General features: G+C 43.1%; 1 protein-coding gene across 3 annotated transcripts; it reads right to left on the bottom strand.

Moving 5' to 3' along the window:
• Positions 1 to 1,137: 1,137 nt before the first annotated feature.
• Positions 1,138 to 22,024, bottom strand: c2h22orf39 (chromosome 2 C22orf39 homolog). Of its 3 annotated transcripts, XM_063040903.1 has the most exons (5): positions 21,917 to 22,001; positions 15,946 to 16,050; positions 9,149 to 9,316; positions 8,574 to 8,667; positions 1,383 to 1,516 (listed from the first exon to the last, which is right to left on the bottom strand). In XM_063040903.1, exons 1-4 carry the CDS (start codon positions 21,938 to 21,940, stop codon positions 8,593 to 8,595), a joined length of 372 nt encoding a protein of 123 aa, XP_062896973.1. In that variant the 5' UTR covers positions 21,941 to 22,001; the 3' UTR covers positions 1,383 to 1,516; positions 8,574 to 8,592. The 3 variants fall into 3 exon arrangements, with proteins under 3 accessions (XP_062896972.1, XP_062896974.1, XP_062896973.1); XM_063040902.1 differs by lacking the exon at positions 8,574 to 8,667 and having other exon boundaries at positions 1,138 to 1,516; XM_063040904.1 differs by lacking the exons at positions 8,574 to 8,667; positions 15,946 to 16,050 and having other exon boundaries at positions 1,144 to 1,516; positions 21,917 to 22,024.
• Between the last annotated feature and the right edge of the window lie 1,075 nt (positions 22,025 to 23,099).

Raw genomic sequence — 23,099 nt, 5'->3', positions numbered from 1 at the left:
AAATTAGAGAGAAAATGCAATGGAAGTGAAAGTACAAAAGTGTGAAAGGGTGCAAAGTGCAAGACTATAGGTCATGTCCAACAGCCAGGCTCTACCATGCAGTGAAAATAAAAGAAACTCATAACACACGGTGGATATTTTACAGCAGAAATGGCCGTATCTAATGCAGAAATAGTGATCTGCAGTTCTGGAATTTGATAGCAAGGCTGCAACATGACCAAATACAACATGTGTTGCTGTTCGTAAAACTTACTGTGTATACTGTTATATCTATGCAGAAGACAAATAGAGTGAAAGTAGAAATAGAAAATTAAAGTGGCAGGCCACAGAGTTCTGCCAGCCCTCCCCATAGCAAACACACAACCTTTTCTCCAACACAGAGGAGACCACATTGAGAACTCCTAATGCAGCACATTAGACTGGAAGAAATGCAAGTGGGTTGCTGCTTTATTTGGTAGAACTGTTTCAGTCCCTGGATAACAGATAGAAAAACAGGGAAAAAGAAGGTGCTCATGTTTGCCTGAGAACCTACACCAGGAGTAGGTGATGAGGTGGTGATAGAAAAGTGGACCAGGATGTCACAAAGACCAGTCACTGCAAACATTGAAGGAACAGGGGATGGGAAAATGTTTCTGTTCATGGAATCTTGAAGGTGGGTGGAAATAGTAAAAGATCTGTTAAATGCAGAAACAGGTAGGCTGGAAGACTCTGTCCAGGGGAACCTTGACCTGTCCAGGAGGGTGTGAGAGCAGGAAAATAGATGAGATACAATGAAGAGTTCTGTCAGATATGTCAGAGGGGAGGCCATGAGTGGGAAGAGATATTTTGGAGGCCCTTCTGGAGAGTCTCTTCATTAGAATATATAATTAAGATAAAGGAACTGGGAGAATTGAGAAGAGTCTTTACAGGAGCTAGAGTGCAAGCAAGTATTGTTGTCATCACAGTAGGAGGCCATGAGCTTGTTAATATTTGATACTCACTAGTGTACCTGGACAAATGAGGAATTCAAATCACCTAGCAGCTATCATTCATATTGTACACTTCAAGAAGGTTTGGGTTCAGAGTTTCTGCAACCACAAGTGGAGATAAAAAGGCATTTCAAGAACCCAGCAGATAAAATTAATCAAACTTTTATTATTGAACACAGATCTTTAAGGTCGCGTTGCCTTTAAAACGTTTCCAGTATCTAGCAATCACTTATCAGCCAGAGTATTTGATTACAGACAGACATTGTACCATACTCCAAAAGTAAATCAGATTAACTGATGCTATTAAGACCCTGAGAAACTATTTTGAGTGGATTGACCTGAATCCAATAGATGCACAGCTGACAAATAATGGACTGTTATCCAATAGTCTGTAGTTTAACTCCAGGTGTGAGTAATCTCCTCTATTTCACTTTTCCATCATTCAGGGGAAGATACCATTCAGCTGGTGGATTCTTCCTCATCTCCCAGATTGGAAGATGCCTTTTTTGTTCTTCTAACCTTTTCTTCTCACTCTCACATAAGGCTTTCTGTGAAATTTAAAATAAATTTTTACAGTTAAAGCCGTATTTGCTTTCAGCCAGAGGCTGCTGCTAAAGCTGTTGTAGAAAGAATATCAATAAAGTTTTGCATTAAAAAAATACTCTTTTAGGAAGCTTAATAATAAAGAAATAGTGATTCCTGACTGGGATTCTTTTTTGGTACTTGCCAGTTACTTGTTCAAGGATAGCTCATTCATGCACGTATCTCAATTCAAAGGTTCAATTATTATCAAAGTACACAACTCTGAAATTTTTCTACTCCAGAAAGCCATGAAACCAAGAAAGAAAAGAAAGGCACCACGATCATCAACCCCCAAATCCCTTCTCCCCGCACAAAAAAAAATGAACAACAACCTAACAGGCACATCAACCCTTTCTGGGTGACAGCAGGGTATCGAGTTTGCTCAACCACATGCCGATGGTGAGCAATCAGGAGCAAGAGCTGCTGCTGACATTTCCTTCCATCTAACCAATGGCATTGGCCAGCTGCACCCCAAACTTGTGTCACAGTTCAAATCAAGTTACTACATGCACTGGAGATCTGGGATCTTCCCAATCTGTATGACCAATTGTTGGATAAGAAGCGAAACACAGATTTATTTATTTCCAATTAAAACATTTTTGCAATCATCCTACCAGACTCTCAGATTTTTTTTAGACTAATTACTGTTAATTATTTTTCACAAGGTCATAACATTTAAGAGGTTAAACTAAAAAAAGACGATTCAAGCATTTTGCCAACTGAAACCAAAATGTTCCTTCCATCTTCCACCAACTTATTGCCACTTGTTCAACAGTGGCTTCAGAGTTCCCACCGCATCACCACCCTGATACTTGTTAGTACACACAACCCTGGGGAAAGTACCAGTTACATGCACGTAACACCAGAAGCATCAACAGCAATAGAACATACCTGGAGTTTGGTTTTGCTGTTAACAAACACTATTTTATTAGTAACTACTAATTATAGTAAACTTAAACCAGATAATCCAAGAGTTAGACGTTAGGCATATATAGGTGTATAGTTAAAGTTCCCAAACTTAACAAGCTCAGGTGGTAAAATGATACAGTATTACGATGGTGTGGTAAGCAAATTCAGTACAGTTCATGGGATTGAAGTGAGAGAGAGGTATTTGTAATCCAAACAAACAAATGCCGTCGATCTTCTTGTTGAACTCGGAATCCTTCAGGTCAGCCAAACTTGACTACAGAAAAGGGGGTCCCTTCTTGTAGTGGTGAACCACTAACCCACATGAGGGTTAAGCACACCAGTGGTTCCCACAGGGTCACCCTTACACACACGGCAATGACCACTGATCAATCTACAACCCACCCTCGTGGGCACTCAAAGAGTTCAGTGACTCTTTCGTCACCAGCCTTTATGCGTCCCCTCTGTGTGTCTGCAGGAAAGACAGTTGTCCTTGCCTAAGTGCACACACACTGAACACCAGCTGTCCATCATATAACTCCCTCTCAATATCTCTCTCTCTGTGCACAAAGGCATGGTTCTTAAAGGCATAGTCCATAATGAATAAAACTCAAGAGTCCATCACAATACTATAGGTCTTACATTGTGGTTCATTCTGATGAATCAACATTTAAGACAAAATGAACAGCTCCTTTATTTTTATGCTTGCTACTATCAACTGCATTAAAAATAATATTCTATCCACAGTTCTTCCTGGTACTCCAATTCAGAGACCAACTATACTGCAGAGTGAAAATATCCAAAAATCACTCACCTTACTTAAGATTGAACTTCGCATTTGTATCCTCCAGCTCTGTCACCCCTGTTTCATCCCATTCAATACTTTGGATCAAAGATGGCTTTACCACTAGTCCAGCTACCTGCCATTGCTGCAATCACCAGCTACACTTACCCATAAAAATTCAGCAGTGAAATTTTCATTTGACCCAGCATCCATTCCTTATTGGGAAAGAAAGTTACATACTTAACAATTATTTCTTATGTGGAAAGTGTTCCTTGATTAAACCTTTAAATGTGTATCCTCTCAGTTTAATGTCCTCAAGGATTCTTTCTCTACACTATAGAACCTCTATCATTTTAAAGGCTCTCAACTTTCTAAACTCAAAAGTGTATGCACAAAGTTTATCAATATCCTCCTTTTTGTGGTAGGACAGTTCTCAAGCTGTATAGATAAATATTTATTCCCCATATAGAAGTAGATTCAATGGTCAATTATTAAGTTGATGATTGCAAGTCAAAGAACTCTGTTGGCAGGAACATACGGAAAAATATCCAGTAAATTAAAAGTTCATTCCTTCTTTACTAACTTATTATTTCAGTTGATGTACTCTAACAAAATAATTCTTCTGCCATTCAGTAACTTCCCATAGATGGCTAAAACTATTTGGGTGTATACTCACTGGCCACTTTATTCAGTACCTCCTGTTCCTAATAAAGCGGCCACTGAATGTATGTTTATGGTCTTCTGCTGCTGCAGCCCATCTACTTCTGGTTCAACATGCTGTGAATTCAGAGATGACCTTCTGAACAACATTGTAGCATGTGGTTATTTGAGTTACTGTCTCCTTCCTGTCAGCTTGAACCAGTCTGGCCATTCTCCTTTGACCTCTCTCATTAACAAGGCATTTTCACCCACAGAACTGCCACTCACTGGATGTTTTTATTTGTTTTTCGCACCTTTCTCTGTAAACTCTAGAGAAGGTTTTGCCTGAAAATTCCAGGAGGTTGTTAGTTTCTGAGATACCAACAATCAATCCACAGTCAATGACACTTAGATCACATTTCTTCTCCATTCTTTTATATTTGGTCTGAACAACAACTGAACCTCTTAACAACACTCACAACACGCTGGAGGAGCTCAGCAGGTCGGGCAACATCCGTGGAAACGATCAGTCAACGTTTCAGGCCGGAACCCTTCGACAGAACTCCAGAAGCTCTTAACTATGTCTGCATGCTTTTCTGCATTGAATTGCTGCCACATGATTCATTGATCAGATATTTCCACTAACAAGCAGGTGTACCTAATAAAGTCACCACTGTATTGTGTTAATGTTTTGTATTCCTGGGCCAAGACTCTCAAACTAGGTCAACAATCTTGATCCCCAATTGTTGAACTTCTGAGTCCACCCACAGAAAACACATATCAATGAAGTTTATACAGTAAGTGGTTCAGCTGCTGGCAGTTTTGCTTCTGTATGAGAAAACTGTAGGTTCAATCTGGCATTCAAATACAATGTAAAGAAAGATACAAAAACAAGAATTAGCCTGACACCCCACCTGTTCTTCTGTGTGGATTTAAAAGACATAATGGCAATATTTCAAAGAAGGCAGGGCCTGAATAATATTTGTCCCAGGAAAAAAGATTATGTTGACATTTGCACTTTTATCTGCACAAATTATTGAATGTGTTATAGCAACGGGGCCATACATGGAAAGTCCTAAATTGGTTGCAAAATTCTTTGGAAATCCAGAGCACATTATTTAAGGATATACTTGTAACAAAGAGAGTGCAAAAGAATAAAGATTACTGGGATTGGTGGGGGTTGCCTCTAACAAAACATTAGGCAATCTGGAAACAACAGGAATTCTGCAGATGCTGGAAATTCAAGCAACACACATCAAAGTTGCTGGTGAACACAGAAGGCCAGGCAGCATCTCTAGGAAGAGGTGCAGTCGACGTTTCAGGCCGAGACCCTTCGTCAGCACTAACTGAAGGAAGAGTGAGTAAGAGATTTGAAAGTGGGAGGGGGAGGGAGAGATCCAAAATGATAGGAGAAGACAGGAGGGGGAGGGATGGAGCCAAGAGCTGGACAGGTGATTGGCAAAAGGGATACGAGAGGATCATGGGACAGGAGGTCTGGGAAGAAAGACGGGGGGGGGGACCCAGAGGATGGGCAAGGGGTATATTCAGAGGGACAGAGGGAGAAAAAGGAGAGTGAGAGAAAGAATGTGTGTATAAAAATAAGTAACAGATGGGGTACGAGGGGGAGGTGGGGCATTAGTGGAAGTTAGAGAAGTCGATGTTCATGCCATCAGGTTGGAGGCTACCCAGACAGAATATAAGGTGTTGTTCCTCCAACCTGAGTGTGGCTTCATCTTTACAGTAGAGGAGGCCGTGGATAGCCATGTCAGAATGGGAATGGGATGTGGAACTAAAATGTGTGGCCACTGGGAGATCCTGCTTTCTCTGGCGGACAGAGCGTAGGTGTTCAGCAAAGCGGTCTCCCAGTCTGCGTCGGGTCTCACCAATATATAAAAGGCCACATCGGGAGCACCAGACGCAGTATATCACCCCAGCCAACTCACAGGTGAAGTGTCGCCTCACCTGGAAGGACTGTTTGGGGCCCTGAATGGTGGTAAGGGAGGAAGTGTAAGGGCATGTGTAGCACTTGTTCCGCTTACACGGATAAGTGCCAGGAGGGAGATCAGTGGGGGGGGGGATGGGGGGGACGAATGGACAAGGGAGTCACGTAGGGAGCGATCCCTGTGGAAAGCAGAGAGAGGGGGGGAGGGAAAGATGTGCTTAGTGGTGGGATTTTATCCGCTCAGGGGATCTCCCATCCACTGCTGCCAACCTTACAGTTCCCACACCTCGCACTTCCCGTTTCTACCTCCTGCTCAAGATCCACAAACCTGCCTGTCCCAGCCGACCTATTGTCTCAGCTTGCTCCTGCCCCACTGAACTCGTTTCTGCATACCTTGACACAGTTTAATCCCCCCTTGTTCAATCCCTTCCTACCTATGTTCGTGACACTTCTCACGCTCTTAAACTTTTCAATGATTTTAAGTTCCCTGGCCCCCACCGCTTTATTTTCACCATGGATGTCCAGCCCCTATATATTTCCATCCCCCATCAGGAAGGTCTCAAAGCTCTACGCTTTTTGGATTCCAGACCTAATCAGTTCCCCTCTACCATCACTCTGCTCCGTCTAGCGGAATTAGTCCTTACTCTTAATAATTTCTCCTTTTGCTCCTCCCATTTCCTCCGAACTAAAGGTGTAGCTATGGGCACCCATATGGGTCCTAGCTATGCCTGCCTTTTTGTTGGCTTTGTGGAACAATCTATGTTCCATGCCTATTCTGGTATCTGTCCCCCACTTTTCCTTCGCTACATCGATGACTGCATTGGCGCTGCTTCCTGCACGCATGCAGAGCTCGTTGACTTTATTAACTTTGCCTCCAACTTTCACCCTGCCCTCAAGTTTACCTGGTCCATTTCCGACACCTCCCTCCCCTTTCTAGATCGTTCTGTCTCTGTGTCTGGAGACAGCTTATCCACTGATGTCTACTATAAGCCTACTGACTCTCACAGCTATCTAGACTATTCCTCTTCTCATCCTGTCTCTTGCAAAAACGCCATCCCCTTCTCGCAATTCCTCCGTCTCCGCCGCATCTGCTCTCAGGATGAGGCTTTTCATTCTAGGACGAGGGAGATGTCCTCCTTTTTTAAAGAAAGGGGCTTCCCTTCCTCCACTATCAACTCTGCTCTTAAACACATCTCCCCCATTTCACGTACATCTGCTCTCACTCGATCCTCCTGTCACCCTACTAGGAATAGGGTTCTCCTGGTCCTCACCTACCACCCCACCAGCCTCCGGGTCCAACATATTATTCTCCGTAACTTCCGCCACCTCCAACGGGATCCCACCACTAAGCACATCTTTCCCTCCCCCCCCTCTCTGCTTTCCGCAGGGATCGCTCCCTACACGACTCCCTTGTCCATTCGTCCCCCCCATCCCTCCCCACTGATCTCCCTCCTGGCACTTATCCGTGTAAGCGGAACAAGTGCTACACATGCCCTTACACTTCCTCCCTTACCACCATTCAGGGCCCCAAACAGTCCTTCCAGGTGAGGCAACACTTCACCTGTGAGTCGGCTAGGGTGATATACTGCGTCCGGTGCTCCCGATGTGGCCTTTTATATATTGGCGAGACCCGACGCAGACTGGGAGACCGCTTTGCTGAACACCTACGCTCTGTCCGCCAGAGAAAGCAGGATCTCCCAGTGGCCACACATCTTAATTCCACATCCCATTCCCATTCTGACATGTCTATCCACGGCCTCCTCTACTGTAAAGATGAAGCCACACTCAGGTTGGAGGAACAACACCTTATATTCCGTCTGGGTAGCCTCCAACCTGATGGCATGAACATCGACTTCTCTAACTTCCGCTAATGCCCCACCTCCCCCTCGTACCCCATCTGTTACTTATTTTTATACACACATTCTTTCTCTCACTCTCCTTTTTCTCCCTCTGTCCCTCTGAATATACCCCTTGCCCATCCTCTGGGTTCCCCCCCACTTGTCTTTCTTCCCGGACCTCCTGTCCCATGATCCTCTCGTATCCCTTTTGCCAATCACCTGTCCAGTTCTTGGCTCCATCCCTCCCACTCCTGTCTTCTCCTATCATTTTGGATCTCCCCCTCCCCCTCCAACTTTCAAATCTCTTACTCACTCTTCCTTCAGTTAGTCCTGACGAAGGGTCTCGGCCTGAAAAGTCGACTGCACCTCTTCCTAGAGATGCTGCCTGGCCTGCTGCGTTCACCAGCAACTTTGATTAGGCAATCTGGGCCTATTCTCATTTGAGTTTAGGGAAGGCAGATAAAATTTTTAAAGGGTTTGACAGGGTAGGCATTGGCAAAATGTTTCCTGGATTGGGGCATCTCAGGCTGGATTACTGGTCTCAAAATAAGTGATCATTCAGGAAAGGAATAATAAAAAAAATCATCTTCATCCAGAGGGTAATAAGTTTTTAGAATTAGCCAGCCAACAAGGAATGGAGACTTGATCACTGAACTTAGCCAAGAAGGCTATCACTAAATTCTTCAATATTAAGGGTCATGGAGTTAGTACTGGGAAGTGATATTGGCATGAAAGAACAGTGACGATCTTAATGAATAGCAGAGTAGATAGAAGGAGCCAAATGGTCTACTTTTGCTTCTAATTTTCCTGGGGAATAAACTGATTACATGTTTAAAAATTATTACCTCAAATGAAGGACTATAACCACATCTAGCACACACCACTAGCTTAACAAGAAAAATATCAGACAATACCTTTCAAAATATAAGTAGTTCACAAATATGCAAATGGTGGAAATCTGAACCAAAAACGTGAAACGCTGCAGGTATACAACAGGTTAGGGAGAATCTGTGGAGAGAAACATTTAGACGGCTTCTATCCTACTGAGTAGTCCCCCAGTACAACAAGATGGACTCCTGACCTCACGGTCGACCTCATCATTGCCTCACATTGCACTTTCCCCTGAAGTGTCAACACTTTTTTTTCTGCTAGTGCTTTCTCTTGTACTTTCTTATTGCTCTGTTGTAATGAAATTACCGTATGGATGATATTGCAAACAAAGTTTTGCACTGTACATCAGTACATGGTATAACAATAAACCAAGTTAATGTTAGTCAGAAGCACCCAGATTTGAATTGGATGCTTCCACAGACACTCCCCGACCTAATGAGTGTTTCTAGCATTTGCTGGTTTTTATTTTAAATTATAAATCTAAGATTAAAATAAGAAAAAGGGCATATTTCTAAAAGAAATCCCAAGAAAAATTAGGGTACTATTTAGCTAAATGCAGAAATACTACCTCTATACATGTTTTATTGGGAAATCTCACCTTAGACTCTTCGGACTTATGTTTTTCCCATTCCCTGCAATTGTTGTAATCTATCTTCCACTGCTTACATGATGGGTACTCTCCATAGGTGTAGTAATGATGGAAGAGATTCCTCACACTCCGACAATGCTTCCATTCACTCCAGTAATCATCACACATTCGAGGAGGCTGTAATGATGATAGGCAATCACAGGTTAGAGACAGATGACAGAACACAAACTTTCTGAAGGAAGTCTTGTGTCAGGGAGCAAGAATGCTGCCTGATTTCCCCTCATACTGCATTCTACTCTTTGATTTATTTATTTGGAGATACAGCATGGAACAGGCGCTTACAGCCCAGTGAGCCGCACCAACCAGCTACCCAGCTATTTAACCGTAGCCTAATCACTGGACAATTTACAGTGACCAACTAACCATTTAACCGGTATGTATTCAGACCATGAAGGAAAACCAGAGCACCCAGAGGAAACCCATGCGGCCACAGGGAGAATGTACAAACCCCTTACAGACAGCGTCAGAATTGAACTCTGAACTCCAATGCCCCAAGCTGTAACAGCATCGCGCTGACCACTACGTGACCAGGCGCCCCAGTCTTGCTCATTTCAACCTAGATTTGGGCATCACCGTCCCATCCATAACTGAGGTGGCTAAATTGTACCATCCTGTTAAAGTGCCACAGTCCATTTGGTGAAAGATAGTGGTGTGGGCTAGCAAGACCCAATGAAGAAATAGTAAAATACATCTACGTCAAGTTGGCATGTTACGTGGAAGTAGTGGTGTTCCCACACACCCCCGTTCTTGTCATTCTAAGTGATTGGATTGTGGACTTCTATTCCACTGGAGTTTGACGGCCAAAGACAGCTTGTCCTGGGGTTGGATGACTGTTTATGTTCATGGGTGAGTGGGTGGGAGGTTTTGCTGGTGTTGTTTCTGTTGCTTGTTGTGTTCTGTGTTCTTCTCCCAAGCATGGTGGGCTTGCTGTGATGGCGCTGGAATGTGTGGCAACACTTGCAAGTTGCCCCCAGCACATCATCGAGAGTGTTGGTTGTTAACACAAACTATGCATTTTCACCATATGCTTTGACGTACATGTGCAAATCAATGTGAATCTTGGATCTTGTGTTTCATACTCTGCACAGGAACACTAACTAAGCTGAGACTGACCAGTGTGAATATACAGCAGCACAATGCTACGTCGGCCAGTAAAGAATTCTAAATGTCATTATTGGCTGCCTGAGTGGGGAATCGTACAATGAGGGTACACACTTTGTGGATGAAGATTACGGTTAACACACGCAGTCAATTATCTAAAATAGCATCCAAGTTCTACAACATCATGAGATTTATTAAAGACAAGATGATTTCTGTAGACATATTGGTCCAGGACATAATGAGAAATGATGGCAACTCCACACCAAATTGTCATTTTTTTCCCCAGTAATTATCAAGACTCCTGCACAAAAGCCGAAATCCAGAACTTCCAGACCTGTTGTCACTGGGGTATTGGCAATTGTGCCTCTACAGGAGGGATCCAGCAGCAGAATGTGACTCTCAGCAATTGATCTGCCTGTCCACCAGTCCATGCAGGAGTGGCAAGTCCATTTTAATGAAGGGAATTTTGACTTGTTTAATTTACAACTGTTTAGGTTTGATTATTTTAATAAATTTAATTACTTTATTATTATTAAGTAATTTTACAAGTTTCTTAATGCTTCTGATTAACCAAAAGACATTGGGGCAGAATTAAGCCATTCAGCTTATTGAGTCGACTCTGCCATTCAATCATGGCTGATTATTTTCTTTCTCAACCCCACTCTCCTGCCTTCTCGCTGTAAACTTTGACACTCTTATTAATCAAGAACCTGTAAACCTCCACTTAAGATATACCCAATAACTTGGTCTCCACAGGCATCTGTGGCACTAACTTCAACAAATTCACCACCTTCTGGCTTACAAAGTTCCTCCTCCTCACTGTTATAAAGAAACATCCTTTTATTCTAAGTCATCAAATGTTCCTCGTAGCATATACATTAACCCTTTCATTCTCATAAACCTCCTCTGGACCCTCTCCAATGCCAGCACATCATTACTTTGATAAGGGGCCCAAAACTGCTAACGATAGTCCAAATGTGATCTGACCAATGCCTTATAAAGGCTGAGCATTACATCCTTGGTTTTATATTCGAGTTCTTGAGAAATTGAAGCTAGCATTGCATTGCCTTCCTTACTACCGACTCAATCCACATGTTAACCTTTACGGAATCCTGCACTGGGACTTCCAAATTCCTTTACATCCCCAATTTCTGAATTTCCTCCATTTGAAAAACAGTCTTTCTACCAAAATTCATGACTATACACTTCCCTACAGCGTATTCTATCTGCCACTTCCTTGCCCATTCTCCCAATCTGGCCTATTCCTTTACTAGACTCCCTGCTTCCAACACTACCTGTCCCTCGACCTGTCTTTGCACCATCCACAAACTTCACCACAAAGCCATCAATTCTGTTATCCAGATCATTAACATTCAATTTGCAAAGTAGTGGACCAAACAATAACCCTGCAGAAGGCCATTAGTCACAAAAACATCCCCCTTTATTTTCATTCATTGCTTCCTGCCAATCAGCCAATCTTCTGTCCATGCTAGTATCTTTCCTGTAATACCATGGGCTCTTAGCTTGTTTAACAACCTCAAGTGTGCCACCTTGTCAAAGACTTTCTGAAAATTTAAGTTAAAAACAACAACCACTGACAAAAACAACAACCACTGACAAAAACAACAACCACTGACTTTCCTTTGCCTATCCTGCCTGTCATTTCCTCAAAGAATTCCAACAGATTTTTCAGGGATGATTTCCTCTTAATAAAACCTTGCTGACTTCAGTCTATTCTATCACATGCCTCCAAATACCCCAAAACCTCATTCGTAACAATGGACTCCAATATCTTGCCAACCACTAAAGTCAGGTGAACAGCCATATAATTTCCTGTCTTTTGTCACCCTTCCTTCTTAAAGAGTGCAGTGATATTTGCAATTTTCCAGTCCTCTGCAAGCATCCAAGAATCGAGTGATTGTTGAAAGATCACTACTAATGCCTCCACAATCTCTTCAGCTACCTCCTTCAGAATGCTGGAACATAGTATATCTAGTACAGGTGACTTATTAACCTACAGACCTTTCAGCTTCCCAAGCATCTTCTCCTTGGTAATAACAACTAAACTGACTTCTGTTCCCTGATCTTGAATTTTCAACATTCTGCTTGTGTCTTCCGCAGTGAAGACTGATACAGAATAGTCATTCAGTTTATTCGCCATTCTTTTGTCCCTGTTACTACCTGTTGAGCATCATTTTCCAGCAGTTCAATTTCCACACTTGCCTCTCTTTTATTTGCCATTATTTTGAAACACTAAACTTTTGGAATCCTCTTTTATATTATTAGCTAGTTATCTTCATATTTCATCTTTCATCTCATTGCTTTTTAGTTGCCTTCCATTGGTATTTAAAGCTTCTCAATCCTTTAGCTTCCCACTAGTTTTCTTTTTTCGCTATTGTATGCCCTCCTTTTTGCTTTTATTCTTTAACTTTCCTTGTCAGCCTCTTTAATATACTTCCTCTTAGGGACGAACCACTCCTGCGTCTTCTGATTTTCTCCCAGAAACTCCAGCCACTGTTGCTCTGCTATCATCCCTGCTAGTGTTCCCTTCCAATCAACACTCACCAACTCCTCTCTCATGCACCCGTAGTTCCCTTTATACCACTATAATCATGATACATCTGATTTTAACTTCTCCTTCTCAACTGCAGGGTGAATTCTATCCGACAAATTCTCTCTCTTGATTCTGCACCAAACTAATTTTTCCAAACTACCTGTACATTGAATTCCCTAATACTGCTCTTTTTACATGCTATTCTATCTCCCTTTATAATTTACCCCGCATCTTGGCTACTGTATGGAGGCCTGTAAGTCATCAGGGTTTTTTCACTCTTGTAGTTTCTTGTCTCTACCCACAATTATTCTACACCTTTTGATCCTATGTCCTTTCTTTCTAAGATTTGATTTCTTTTTTTTAAAGCAACAGAGCCACCCACATCCCCTGCCCACCTGCCTGTCCCTTCAATGTGATGTGGATCCTTGGATGTTAAGCTCCCAGTTATGATCTTATTTCAATCATGACTCAGTGATGCCCACAACTTCATGCCTGGCAATTTCTAACAAGATTATCTATCTTCAGAATCAGAATCAAGTTTAACATCACCAGCACATGTCATGAAATTTGTTAACTTTGCAGTAGCAGTACAATTTAATACATAGGAATACAAAAAAAGTACTGTGAATTGGAGCAATTACATATAAATTTAAAAAGTAGTGCAAAAAAAATAGAAATAAAGTAGAGAGGTAGTCTTCACAGATTCAATGTCCATTCAGAAATTGGATGGCAGAGGGGAAGAAGCTATTCCTGGATCCTTCAGGCTCCTGTACCTCCTTCCTGATGGGGCAATGAGAAGAGGGCATGACCTGGGTGATGGTGGTCCTTAATGATGGACGTCGCCTTCTTGAGGCATCACTCAAGATGTCCTGGATACTACGGAGGTTAGTGCCCATGATGGGGCTGACTAAGTTTACAACTCTCTGCAGCTTACTTTTATCCCCACCACCCCATACCATACGGTGAAGCAGCCAGTTAGAATGCTCTCCACAGTACATCTGTACAAATTTGCGAGTGGTTTAGGTGACATACTAAATCTCCTCAAACTCCTAATGAAATATAACCACTGTCATGCCTTCTTTGTAGCTGCATTGACACGTTGGGTCCAGGATTTTTTTCCAGAGTTATTGACACCCAGGAACTTAAAATTGCTCACTCTTTCCACTTCTGATCCCTCCATGACAATTGGTGTATTCCCGCATCTTATCCCTTCTGAAGTCCACAATCAGTTCTTTGGTCGTACTGACATTGAGTGCACGGTTGTTGCTGCGACACCACTCAATTAGCTGGTATACCTTGCTCCTGCACACCCTCTCGTCTCCATCTGAGATTCTACCAAAAATGGTTGTATCATCAGCATATTTACAGATGGCATTTGAGCTGTGCCTAGCCACACAGTCATGGGTCTTGAGAGAGTAGAGTAGTGGGATAAGCACACATCTCTGAAGTGCGCCTGTGTTGATTGTTAGGGAGGTGGAGATGTCACTTCCAATCCGCACAGATTATGGTTAGGAAGTCAAGGATCCAGTTGCAGAGGGAAGTAGAGACCTAGGTTCTGGAGCTTTCTGATCATAACTGTAGGAATGATCATGTTAAACACTGAGCTGTAGTCAATTAACAGCATCCTGACATAGGTATTTGTATTGTCCAAGTGATTCAAGGCCTCGTGGAGAGCCAACGAGATCGCGTTCACCGTAGACCTATTGTGGCGAATAGGTGGGTCCAGGTCCTTGCTGAGGCAGGAGTTCATTCTAACCACGACCAACCTCTCAGAGCATTTCATCACCTTACACGTGAATGCTACTGGACGATAGTTAAGGCAGCTCACCCTGCTCTTGGACACTGGTATAGTTGTTGCCCTTTTGAAGCAGGTGGGAACTTTCGACTGTATCAATGAGAGATTGATGGCACAGGTTTTCAGGGCCTTACCAGTTACTCCATCGGGCTCTGTCCCCTTGCGAGGGTTCACCCTCTTGAAAGACAGCCTGACATCAGCCTCCAAGACAGAGCCACAGTTTTTGATTTGGGTGTGTACAGAAAGTTCTCGTCGGCACACACTCATCCACACAGGTTTTAATGAAGTCGGTGACAGCTGTGACATACTTATTCAGACTCAAAGATGCATCCCTGAATACAGTCCAGTCCACCGATTCAAAGCAAACCTGTAAGCACTCCTCCGCCTCCCTTGTCCATACTTTCCTGGTCCTCACTACTGGTGCTGCAGTCTACAGTCTCTGCCTATACCCAGGGAGTAGGAGTACTGCCAAGTGATCAGACTTTCCAAAGTGTGGGCGTGGGTGTGGGCTAGCAAGGTAAGCACTCATGAAGGTGGTGTAACAGCTGTCCAGTGTTTTGGTTCCTCTGGTACTATAAGTGATTTGTTGGTAATAATTATTTAGAGACTTTTTCAAGCTGGCGTGTTTAAAATCCCCCAAAATAATGGGGAAGGCTACAGGGCGTGCTGCTTCATGCCTGTTGAGCACATTGCTCAGTTTGTCTGGAGCCTGTTTCACACTGGCCTGGGGTGGGATGTACATGGCTACCAAGATCATCGCTGAAATCTCCCGCGGCAGATAAAACGGACAACACTTGATCGCTAGGTGTTCCGGGTCAGGTGAATAGGACTAGGACATCACCAGCACGTTTGTACACCAAGAGGAGTTGATCATGAAGCATACTCCTCCTCCTCTACCTTTGAAAGACTCAGCAGTCTTATCTTGGCGATGTATTCTGAACCCATCTATCTGAATTGCTGCATCCAGAATGGAAGGGGTTACCTAAGATTCTGTGAAACAGAAGACATAAGTAGTCCTAATGTTCCTCTGATAAAGCGTTCTAGCTCAAAGATCTTCTGTTTTATTTACCAGAGTCTGTACGTTTGCCAGCAAGATGGTCTGTGTTGGGAGTCAAAAGCTGTGCCTTCTTAAGTCAACTTTTAAACCAGGTTAGCAACCTCCCTTTCCCTGTCTTCTCGGCATTCGCGGTCTTAAAGAGGAATCATGCTAGCAACCAGAATCTGTAAGAGTTCCGTTGATTAATAGTAGCGATAGATTCTTAATTGCATTAAAATAACATTACTAACTGTACAAACCTTACACGTACAGTAGCTGTGGTTCTCAGCTGTAGCAGACTGAAATGGGAGGATTTGATGGTATCCATCAGAGATGGTCGTGCAAGTCGTCTTCTTGGTGGCACCCTGAAATTATATTTCATACACCTCATGCATTCAATGAGAAACATAGAAAATAGGTGCAGGAGTAGGCCATTTGGCCCTTCAAGCCTGCAGCGCCATTCATGGCTGATCATGGCTGATCATCCAACTCAGGATCCGGTACCTGCCTTCTCTCCATACCCGCTGATCCCTTTAGCCACAAGGGCCATATCTAACTCCCTCTTAAATATAGCCATGAACTGGCCTCAACTGTTTCCTGTGGCAGAGAATTCCACAGATTCACCACTCTCTGCATGAAGAAGTTTTTCTTCATCTTGGTCCTAAAAGGCTTCCCCTTTATCCTCAAACTGTGACCCCTCGTTCTGGACTTCCCCAACATCGGGAACAATCTTCCTGCATCTAGCCTGTCCAATCTCTTTAGAATTTTATACGTTTCAATCAGATCCCCCCTCAATCTTCTAAATTCCACAGAGTACAAGCATAGTCGATCCAGTCTTTCATCATATGAAAGTCCTGCCATCCCAGGAATCAATCTAGTGAACCTTCTTTGTACTGCCTCTACGGCAAGAATGTCTTTCCTCAGATTAGGGGACCAAAACTGCACACAATACTCCAGGTGTGGTCTCACCAAGGCCTTGTACAACTCCAGTAGTACCTCCCTGCTCCTGTACTCGAATCTTCTTACTATGAATGCCAGCATACCATTCGCCTTTTTCACCGCCTGCTGTACCTGCATGCCCACTTTCAATGACTGGTGTATAATGACACCCAGGTCTCGTTGCATCTCCCCTTTTCCTAATCAGACACCATTCAGATAATAAATCTGTTTTCCTGTTCTTGCCACCAAAGTGGATAATCTCACATTTATCCACATTAAATTGCATCTGCCATGACTTTGCCCACTCATCTAACCTATCCAAGTCATCCTGCATTCTCTTAGCATCCTCCTCACAGCTAACACTGCCGCCCAGCTTCATGTCATCCGCAAACTTGGAGATGCTGCATTTAATTCCCTCGTCTAAGTCATTAATATATATTGTAAACAACTGAGGTCCCAGCACTGAGCCTTGCGGTACCCCACTAGTCACCGCCTGCCATTCTGAAAAGGTCCCGTTTATTCCCACTCTTTGCTTCCTGTCTGCCAACCAATTCTCTATCCACATCAATACCATACCCCCAATACCGTGTGCTTTAAGTTTGCACACCAATCTCCTGTGTGGGACCTTGTCAAAAACCTTTTGAAAATCCAAATATACCACATCCACTGGTTCTCCCCTATCCACCCTACTAGTTACATCCTCAAAAAATTCTATGAGATTCGTCAGACATGATTTTCCTTTCACAAATCCATGCTGACTTTGTCCGATGATTTCACCGCTTTCCAGATGTGCTGTTATCACATCTTTGATAACTGACTCGAGCATTTACCCCACCACCGATGTCAGGCTTACCAGTCTATAATTCCCCAGTTTCTCTATCCCTCCTTTTTTAAAAAGCAGGGTTACATTAGCCACCCTCCAATCCTCATGAACTAGTCCAGAATCTAAAGAGTTCTGAAAAATTATCACTAATGCATCCACTATTTCTTGGGCCACTTCCTTAAGTACTCTGGGATACAGACCATCTGGCCCTGGGGATTTATCTGCCTTTAATCCCTTCAATTTACCTAACATCACTTCCCTACTAATATGTATTTCCCTCAGTTCCTCCATCTCACTAGACCCTCGGTCCCCTACTATTTCCAGAAGATTATTTATGTCCTCCTTAGTGAAGACAGAACCAAAGTAGTTATTCAATTGGTCTGTCATGTCCTTGTTCCCCATGATCAATTCACCTGTTTCTGACTGTAAGGGACCTACATTTGTCTTAACCAATCTTTTTCTTTTCACATATCCATAAAAGCTTTTACAGTCAGTTTTTATGTTCCCTGCCAGCTTTCTCTCATAATCTTTTTTCCCTTTCCTAATTAAGCCCTTTGTCCTCCTCTGCTGGGCTCTGAATTTCTCCCAGTCCTCAGGTGTACTGCTTTTTCTGGCTAATTTGTATGTTTTCTTCTTTGGAATTGATACTATCCCTAATTTCCCTTGTCAGCCACGGGTGCACTACCTTCCCTGGTTTATTCTTTTGCCAAACTGGGATGAGCAATTGTTGTAGTTCATCCATGCGATCTTTAAATGCTTGCCATTGCATATCCACCGTCAACCCTTTAAGTGTCATTTGCCAGTCTATCTTAGATAATTCACGTCTCATACCTTCAAAGTTACCTTTCTTCAAGTTCAGAACCTTTGTTTCTGAACTAACTATATCACTCTCCATCTTAATGAAGAATTCCACCATATTATGGTCACTCTTTCACAAGGGACCTCGCACGACAAGATTGCTAACTAACCCTTCCTCATTGCTCAATACCCAGTCTAGAATGGCCTGCTCTCTAGTTGGTTCCTCAACATGTTGGTTCAGAAAACCATCCCGCATACATTCCAAGAAATCCTCTTCCTCAGCACCCTTACCAATTTGGTTCACCCAATCTACATGTAGATTAAAGTCACCCATAATAATTGCTGTTCCTTTATTGCACGCATTTCTAATTTCCTGTGTAATGCCATCCCCAACCTCACTACTACTGTTAGGTGGCCTGTACACAACTCCCACCAGCGTTTTCTGCCCCTTAGTGTTATGCAGCTCTACCCGTATTGATTCCACATCCTCCCGGCTAATGTCCTTCCTTTCTTTTGCGTTAATCTCCTCTCTAACCAGCAATACCACCCCACCTCCTTTTCTTTCATGTCTATCCCTCCTGAATATTGAATATCTATGTCTCTGTGATCCCAACTACATCATATTCATTAATAACTATCTGCACGTTCAGTTCATCCACCTTGTTACGAATGCTCCTTGCACTGACACACAAAGCCTTCAAGCTCGCTTTTACAACACTCTTAGCCCTTATGCAATTATGTTGAAAAGTGGCCCTTTTTGATTTTTGCCCTGGATTTGCTGGCCTGCCACTTTTACTTTTCACCTTACTACTTTTTGCTTCTACCCTTTTTTTACACCCCTCTGTCTCTCTGCACTTGTTCCCATCCCCCTGCCACATTAGTTTAAATCCCCCTGAACAACAGTAGCAAACACTCCCCCTAGGACATTGGTTCCAGTCCAGCCCAGGTGCAGGCCGTCCTGTTTGTACCGGTCCCACCTCCTCCAGAACTGGTTCCAATGTCCCTGAAATTTGAATCCCTCCCCCTTGCACCATTTTTCAAGCCATATATTCATCTGAAATATCCTCCTATTTCTACTCTGACTAACACGTGGCACTGGTAGTAATCCAGAGATTATTACCTTTGTGGTCCTGCTTTTTAGTTTATCTCCTAACTCCCTAAATTCACCTTGTAGGACCTCATCCCATTTTTTACCTGTATCGTTAGAATATCTTCAGTCATGTATTCATGACTCTTCTTTTCAAATTTGTCTCCATGTTGTCTGAAGATAAATTATTCTCCCTTTCTAAACCTTTCACCTTATTCTTTAATTCTGGATACTTCAGTGACCTCCCCTGCATTCTCCTTACCTTTTACTTTATCCATACTTTTCCAAGCTGTTGAACCCATCCCCTGTTTAGTTTTAAACTCCATCCAGGGCCAGTTCAGAGATTAATGAGGCACTTTGCCACTATCCAAACTTCAGCAAATGGTTGACCCTCCTGACAACTGTTTTGTGGATGAGATCTTCCATGGGCAAGCCTACACTACAAACACGTCAAACAAGTAGAGAAAGAAAGAGGCACCATTTATCCACCAAGCTAGTGGAGATCATAGGTAGCTCACCTCCGGCAGTAAGTTCTTGCTACTAAATGCAGCCTCAACAATAAATTATAAACTTGATTACAGTTTACAAATTCTGATAAACTACAATCAAGGATTTATAAACTGAAATTTTAAAAATAAGAAAGCTGGACGCAGCTCCGCCTGAATTGCAGGGTATTTCCAGCATTTCATTTCCAGGTTTATCGTCTTCTGCAGAAGTATATGCATGTACGTGCAACAAAAAAACTTTGTGTTGTTATTCCAGAATGTTGCCCTAACTGAGATATTCATCAATTACCGACATTACCTGGCTGATCTGCGTCACAGAGAACCTCGAACAATTTAGCACAGGAACAGGCCATCTTGTGTCAAACTGGTTAAGCTATTGACAACTAATCCCTTCTTCTGAACATGGTCCACATCAAAAGTTCAAAGTAAATTTATTATCAAAGCACATATATGTCACCATATACAAACCTGAAATTCATTTTCTTGTGGTCATACTCAATAAATCTACAAAATAATAATGATAACAGAATTAACAAAAGACTGCCCATCTTGGGCGTTCAACCAGAGGGTAGGAGACAACAAACTGTGCAAATACAAAAAAAAGAAAGTAATAGTGATAATAATAATAAATAAAATGGCAATAATTATCAAAAACATGAGATGAATAGTCCTCGAAAGTGCTGTGGGAACGTCTCAGTGACGAAGCAAGTGAAGTTACCCCGTTGGTTCAAGAGCCTGATGGTTGAGGGGTAATAACTGTTCTGGAACCTGATGGTGTGAGGCTTCCGTACTTTCTTTCTGATAGCAGAAGTGAGAAGAGGGCATATCCTGGTGGCAGGGGAGTGGGATCCCCATATGATGGGAACTGCTTTCCTGCGACAGCATTTCATGTAGATGTGCTTGAAGGTGGGGAGGGCTTTACTCATGATGAACTGGGCCTTATCCACTAGTTTTTGTAGGATTTTCCATTCAAGGGCATTAGTGTTTCCAAAAATGTTCAAAGGTTCATTTATGATCAAAGTATACAACTCTGAAATTCTTCTTCTCCAGATAGCCACAAAACCAAGAAAGAAAAGAATGGCTTCCGTGCTGGGCTCAGGGCAGGTCCTCCAAAACTACATCTAGGAATTTAAAGTCCGTAATCCTCTCCGCCTCTGATCCCCCAATGAGGACTGACTCATGGACCTCTGGTTTCCTCCTCCTGAAGACAATAATCAGCTCCCTGATATTGAATAAGAGGTTGTTGTTGTGGCACCATTCAGCAGATTTTCAATCTCCCCACCGCCCCATATGGTGATTCATCACCTTTGATTCTGCCGACAACAGTGGTGTCATCAGCAAACTTAAATGGGCATTGGAGCTGGACTTGGCCACACTGTCAGTAGTGTAAAGCGAGTAGAGGGGGCTAAGCACACAGCCTTGTGGTGCACCTGTGGTGAAGGAGATTGTGGAGGAGATGTTGTTGCCAATCCAAACTGACAGCGGTCTGCAAGTGAGGAAATCGAGGATCCAATTGCACGAGGAGGTATTGAAGCCAAGGTCTTGGAGCTTATTGATTAGTTTAGGGAGGACGATGGTATTGAATGCTGAGCTGACTCCCCCTGCATCCTCATTCTCTGCATATCCATGAGCCTCTTAAACGCCTCTATAGTATCTACCTCCATCTCTGGGAGGCGCATTCTCGGCACCCAACAGTATCTGTGTTAAATAGGACCCGCCTAGTACATCCCCTTCGAACTAACCCCCACCCGTCTTAAGTTCATGCTTTCCAGTAGGAGACGTTTCGACTCTGGCATGAAGATACATATTTGTCTATGCTTTTGATAATGTTATCCAACCTCTCCTGACAGTACATACCCTCTAATTCAGAAGCAAACCATCTGAAAAGAAAGTGATCAAGACCCAAAACAGACCAATGTTTCCACCAAAAACACGGACCCATTTTTACAGTGGTAATTTGCGTTTCTGGGAGGAATCACATAATTTCAAGTTAACGCCAAGTAAAACAAAAACCACGTGGTGTAAGGCTGCGATCTGTACCGCAACCCCAGACGGTACAGCCCCGGGCCCACACTCACCCTCCAGAACTCAACATTCGCCATCCTCGTCCTCGTCGGGAACTCTCACCAGGACATCGCTTCGGCAAATCACCGGAAAAGCCGCAGCTCTGGTTTGACCAATCAGCGTTATCCGTCTGAAGGAAGCCCCGCCTCTACACTGAAACGTCAGTGTTCAGTCTGACTTGAATTAGATGTGGTGAGAGAGCACAAGTCCGGGTATTTTTAGCGTTTTTAAGGGGTACAGGGGTTTTTTATAGAATATGACGAATAAACAGGAATAGGATACTAGGATGGTCAAAGATGGGAGGGTGAAGTGTAGGTGAGTGTGTGTGTGTGTGATTGGGTGAAGGGATTTAGAATGTATGTCTAGTGCACATTCTGGAGCAGAGGGTGGCGGTAATGCACCATTAAACTGCATGCCAACCGCCGTAAAACAAGATACAGACAGACAAACATGTCAACATTCAGCCAATCGGTGCATTGGTAGGACGAGGTTTCACCCGGTAGCATGCGACCGTGGGGAAAGTCAGTACTGAAACCAAGGTTGCTAATGCAAATTGGCGACGTGTTGAATTTCAGTCTAATATTTCCACATTTTATATCAGGTTAGTTGGAATTCAGAAAGAAGCAGTCTGTCTTTGTTTACCCGCGAGAAGAATTTTGTGGCAAGCGCTGGTTCCCTTCCTGATGCTCCACCGTGTTTCCGTTTTTCTTTCGCCTGCCAAATCTGTGATAGTTCAAAGTAAATTTATTATCAAAGCAAGTATATTCATCGATAATTACCCTGAGTTTATTTTTCTTAAGACCATAAGACAAAGGAGCAGAAGTAGCCCATTCGGCCCATCGAGTCTGCTCTGCCATTTTATCATGAGCTGATCCATTTTCTCCTATTTAGTCCCACTCCCCTGCCTTCTCACCATAACCTTTGATGCCCTGGCCACTCAGATACCTATCAATCTCTGCCTTAAATACACCCAATGACTTGGCCTCCACTGCTGCCCGTGGCAACAAATTCCATAGATTCACCACCCTCTGACTAAAAAAATATCTTCGCATTTCTGTTCTGAAAGGGCGCCCTTCAATCCTTAAGGCATGCCCTCTCGTACTAGACTCCCCCATCATGGGAAACAACTTTGCCACATCCACTCTGTCCATGCCTTTTAACATTCGAAATGTTTCTACGAGGTCTCCCCTCATTCTT

The sequence above is a fragment of the Mobula hypostoma genome, chromosome 2, assembly GCF_963921235.1.
Source record: "Mobula hypostoma chromosome 2, sMobHyp1.1, whole genome shotgun sequence".
In the NCBI taxonomy this organism is placed as follows: domain Eukaryota; kingdom Metazoa; phylum Chordata; class Chondrichthyes; order Myliobatiformes; family Myliobatidae; genus Mobula; species Mobula hypostoma.
This window is presented reverse-complemented; position numbering and strand designations above follow the sequence as displayed.

Excerpts from the sequence above, each read along its gene's own strand:
- c2h22orf39 (XM_063040902.1), bottom strand. The coding sequence starts at position 21,940 with ATGGCGAATGTTGAGTTCTGGAGG. Across the intron at positions 16,051-21,916 it reads CGAATGTTGAGTTCTGGAGG|GGTGCCACCAAGAAGACGAC; the intron begins GTGAGTGTGGGC and ends ATATAATTTCAG. Across the intron at positions 9,317-15,945 it reads ACAGCTACTGTACGTGTAAG|CCTCCTCGAATGTGTGATGA; the intron begins GTTTGTACAGTT and ends TCATCATTACAG.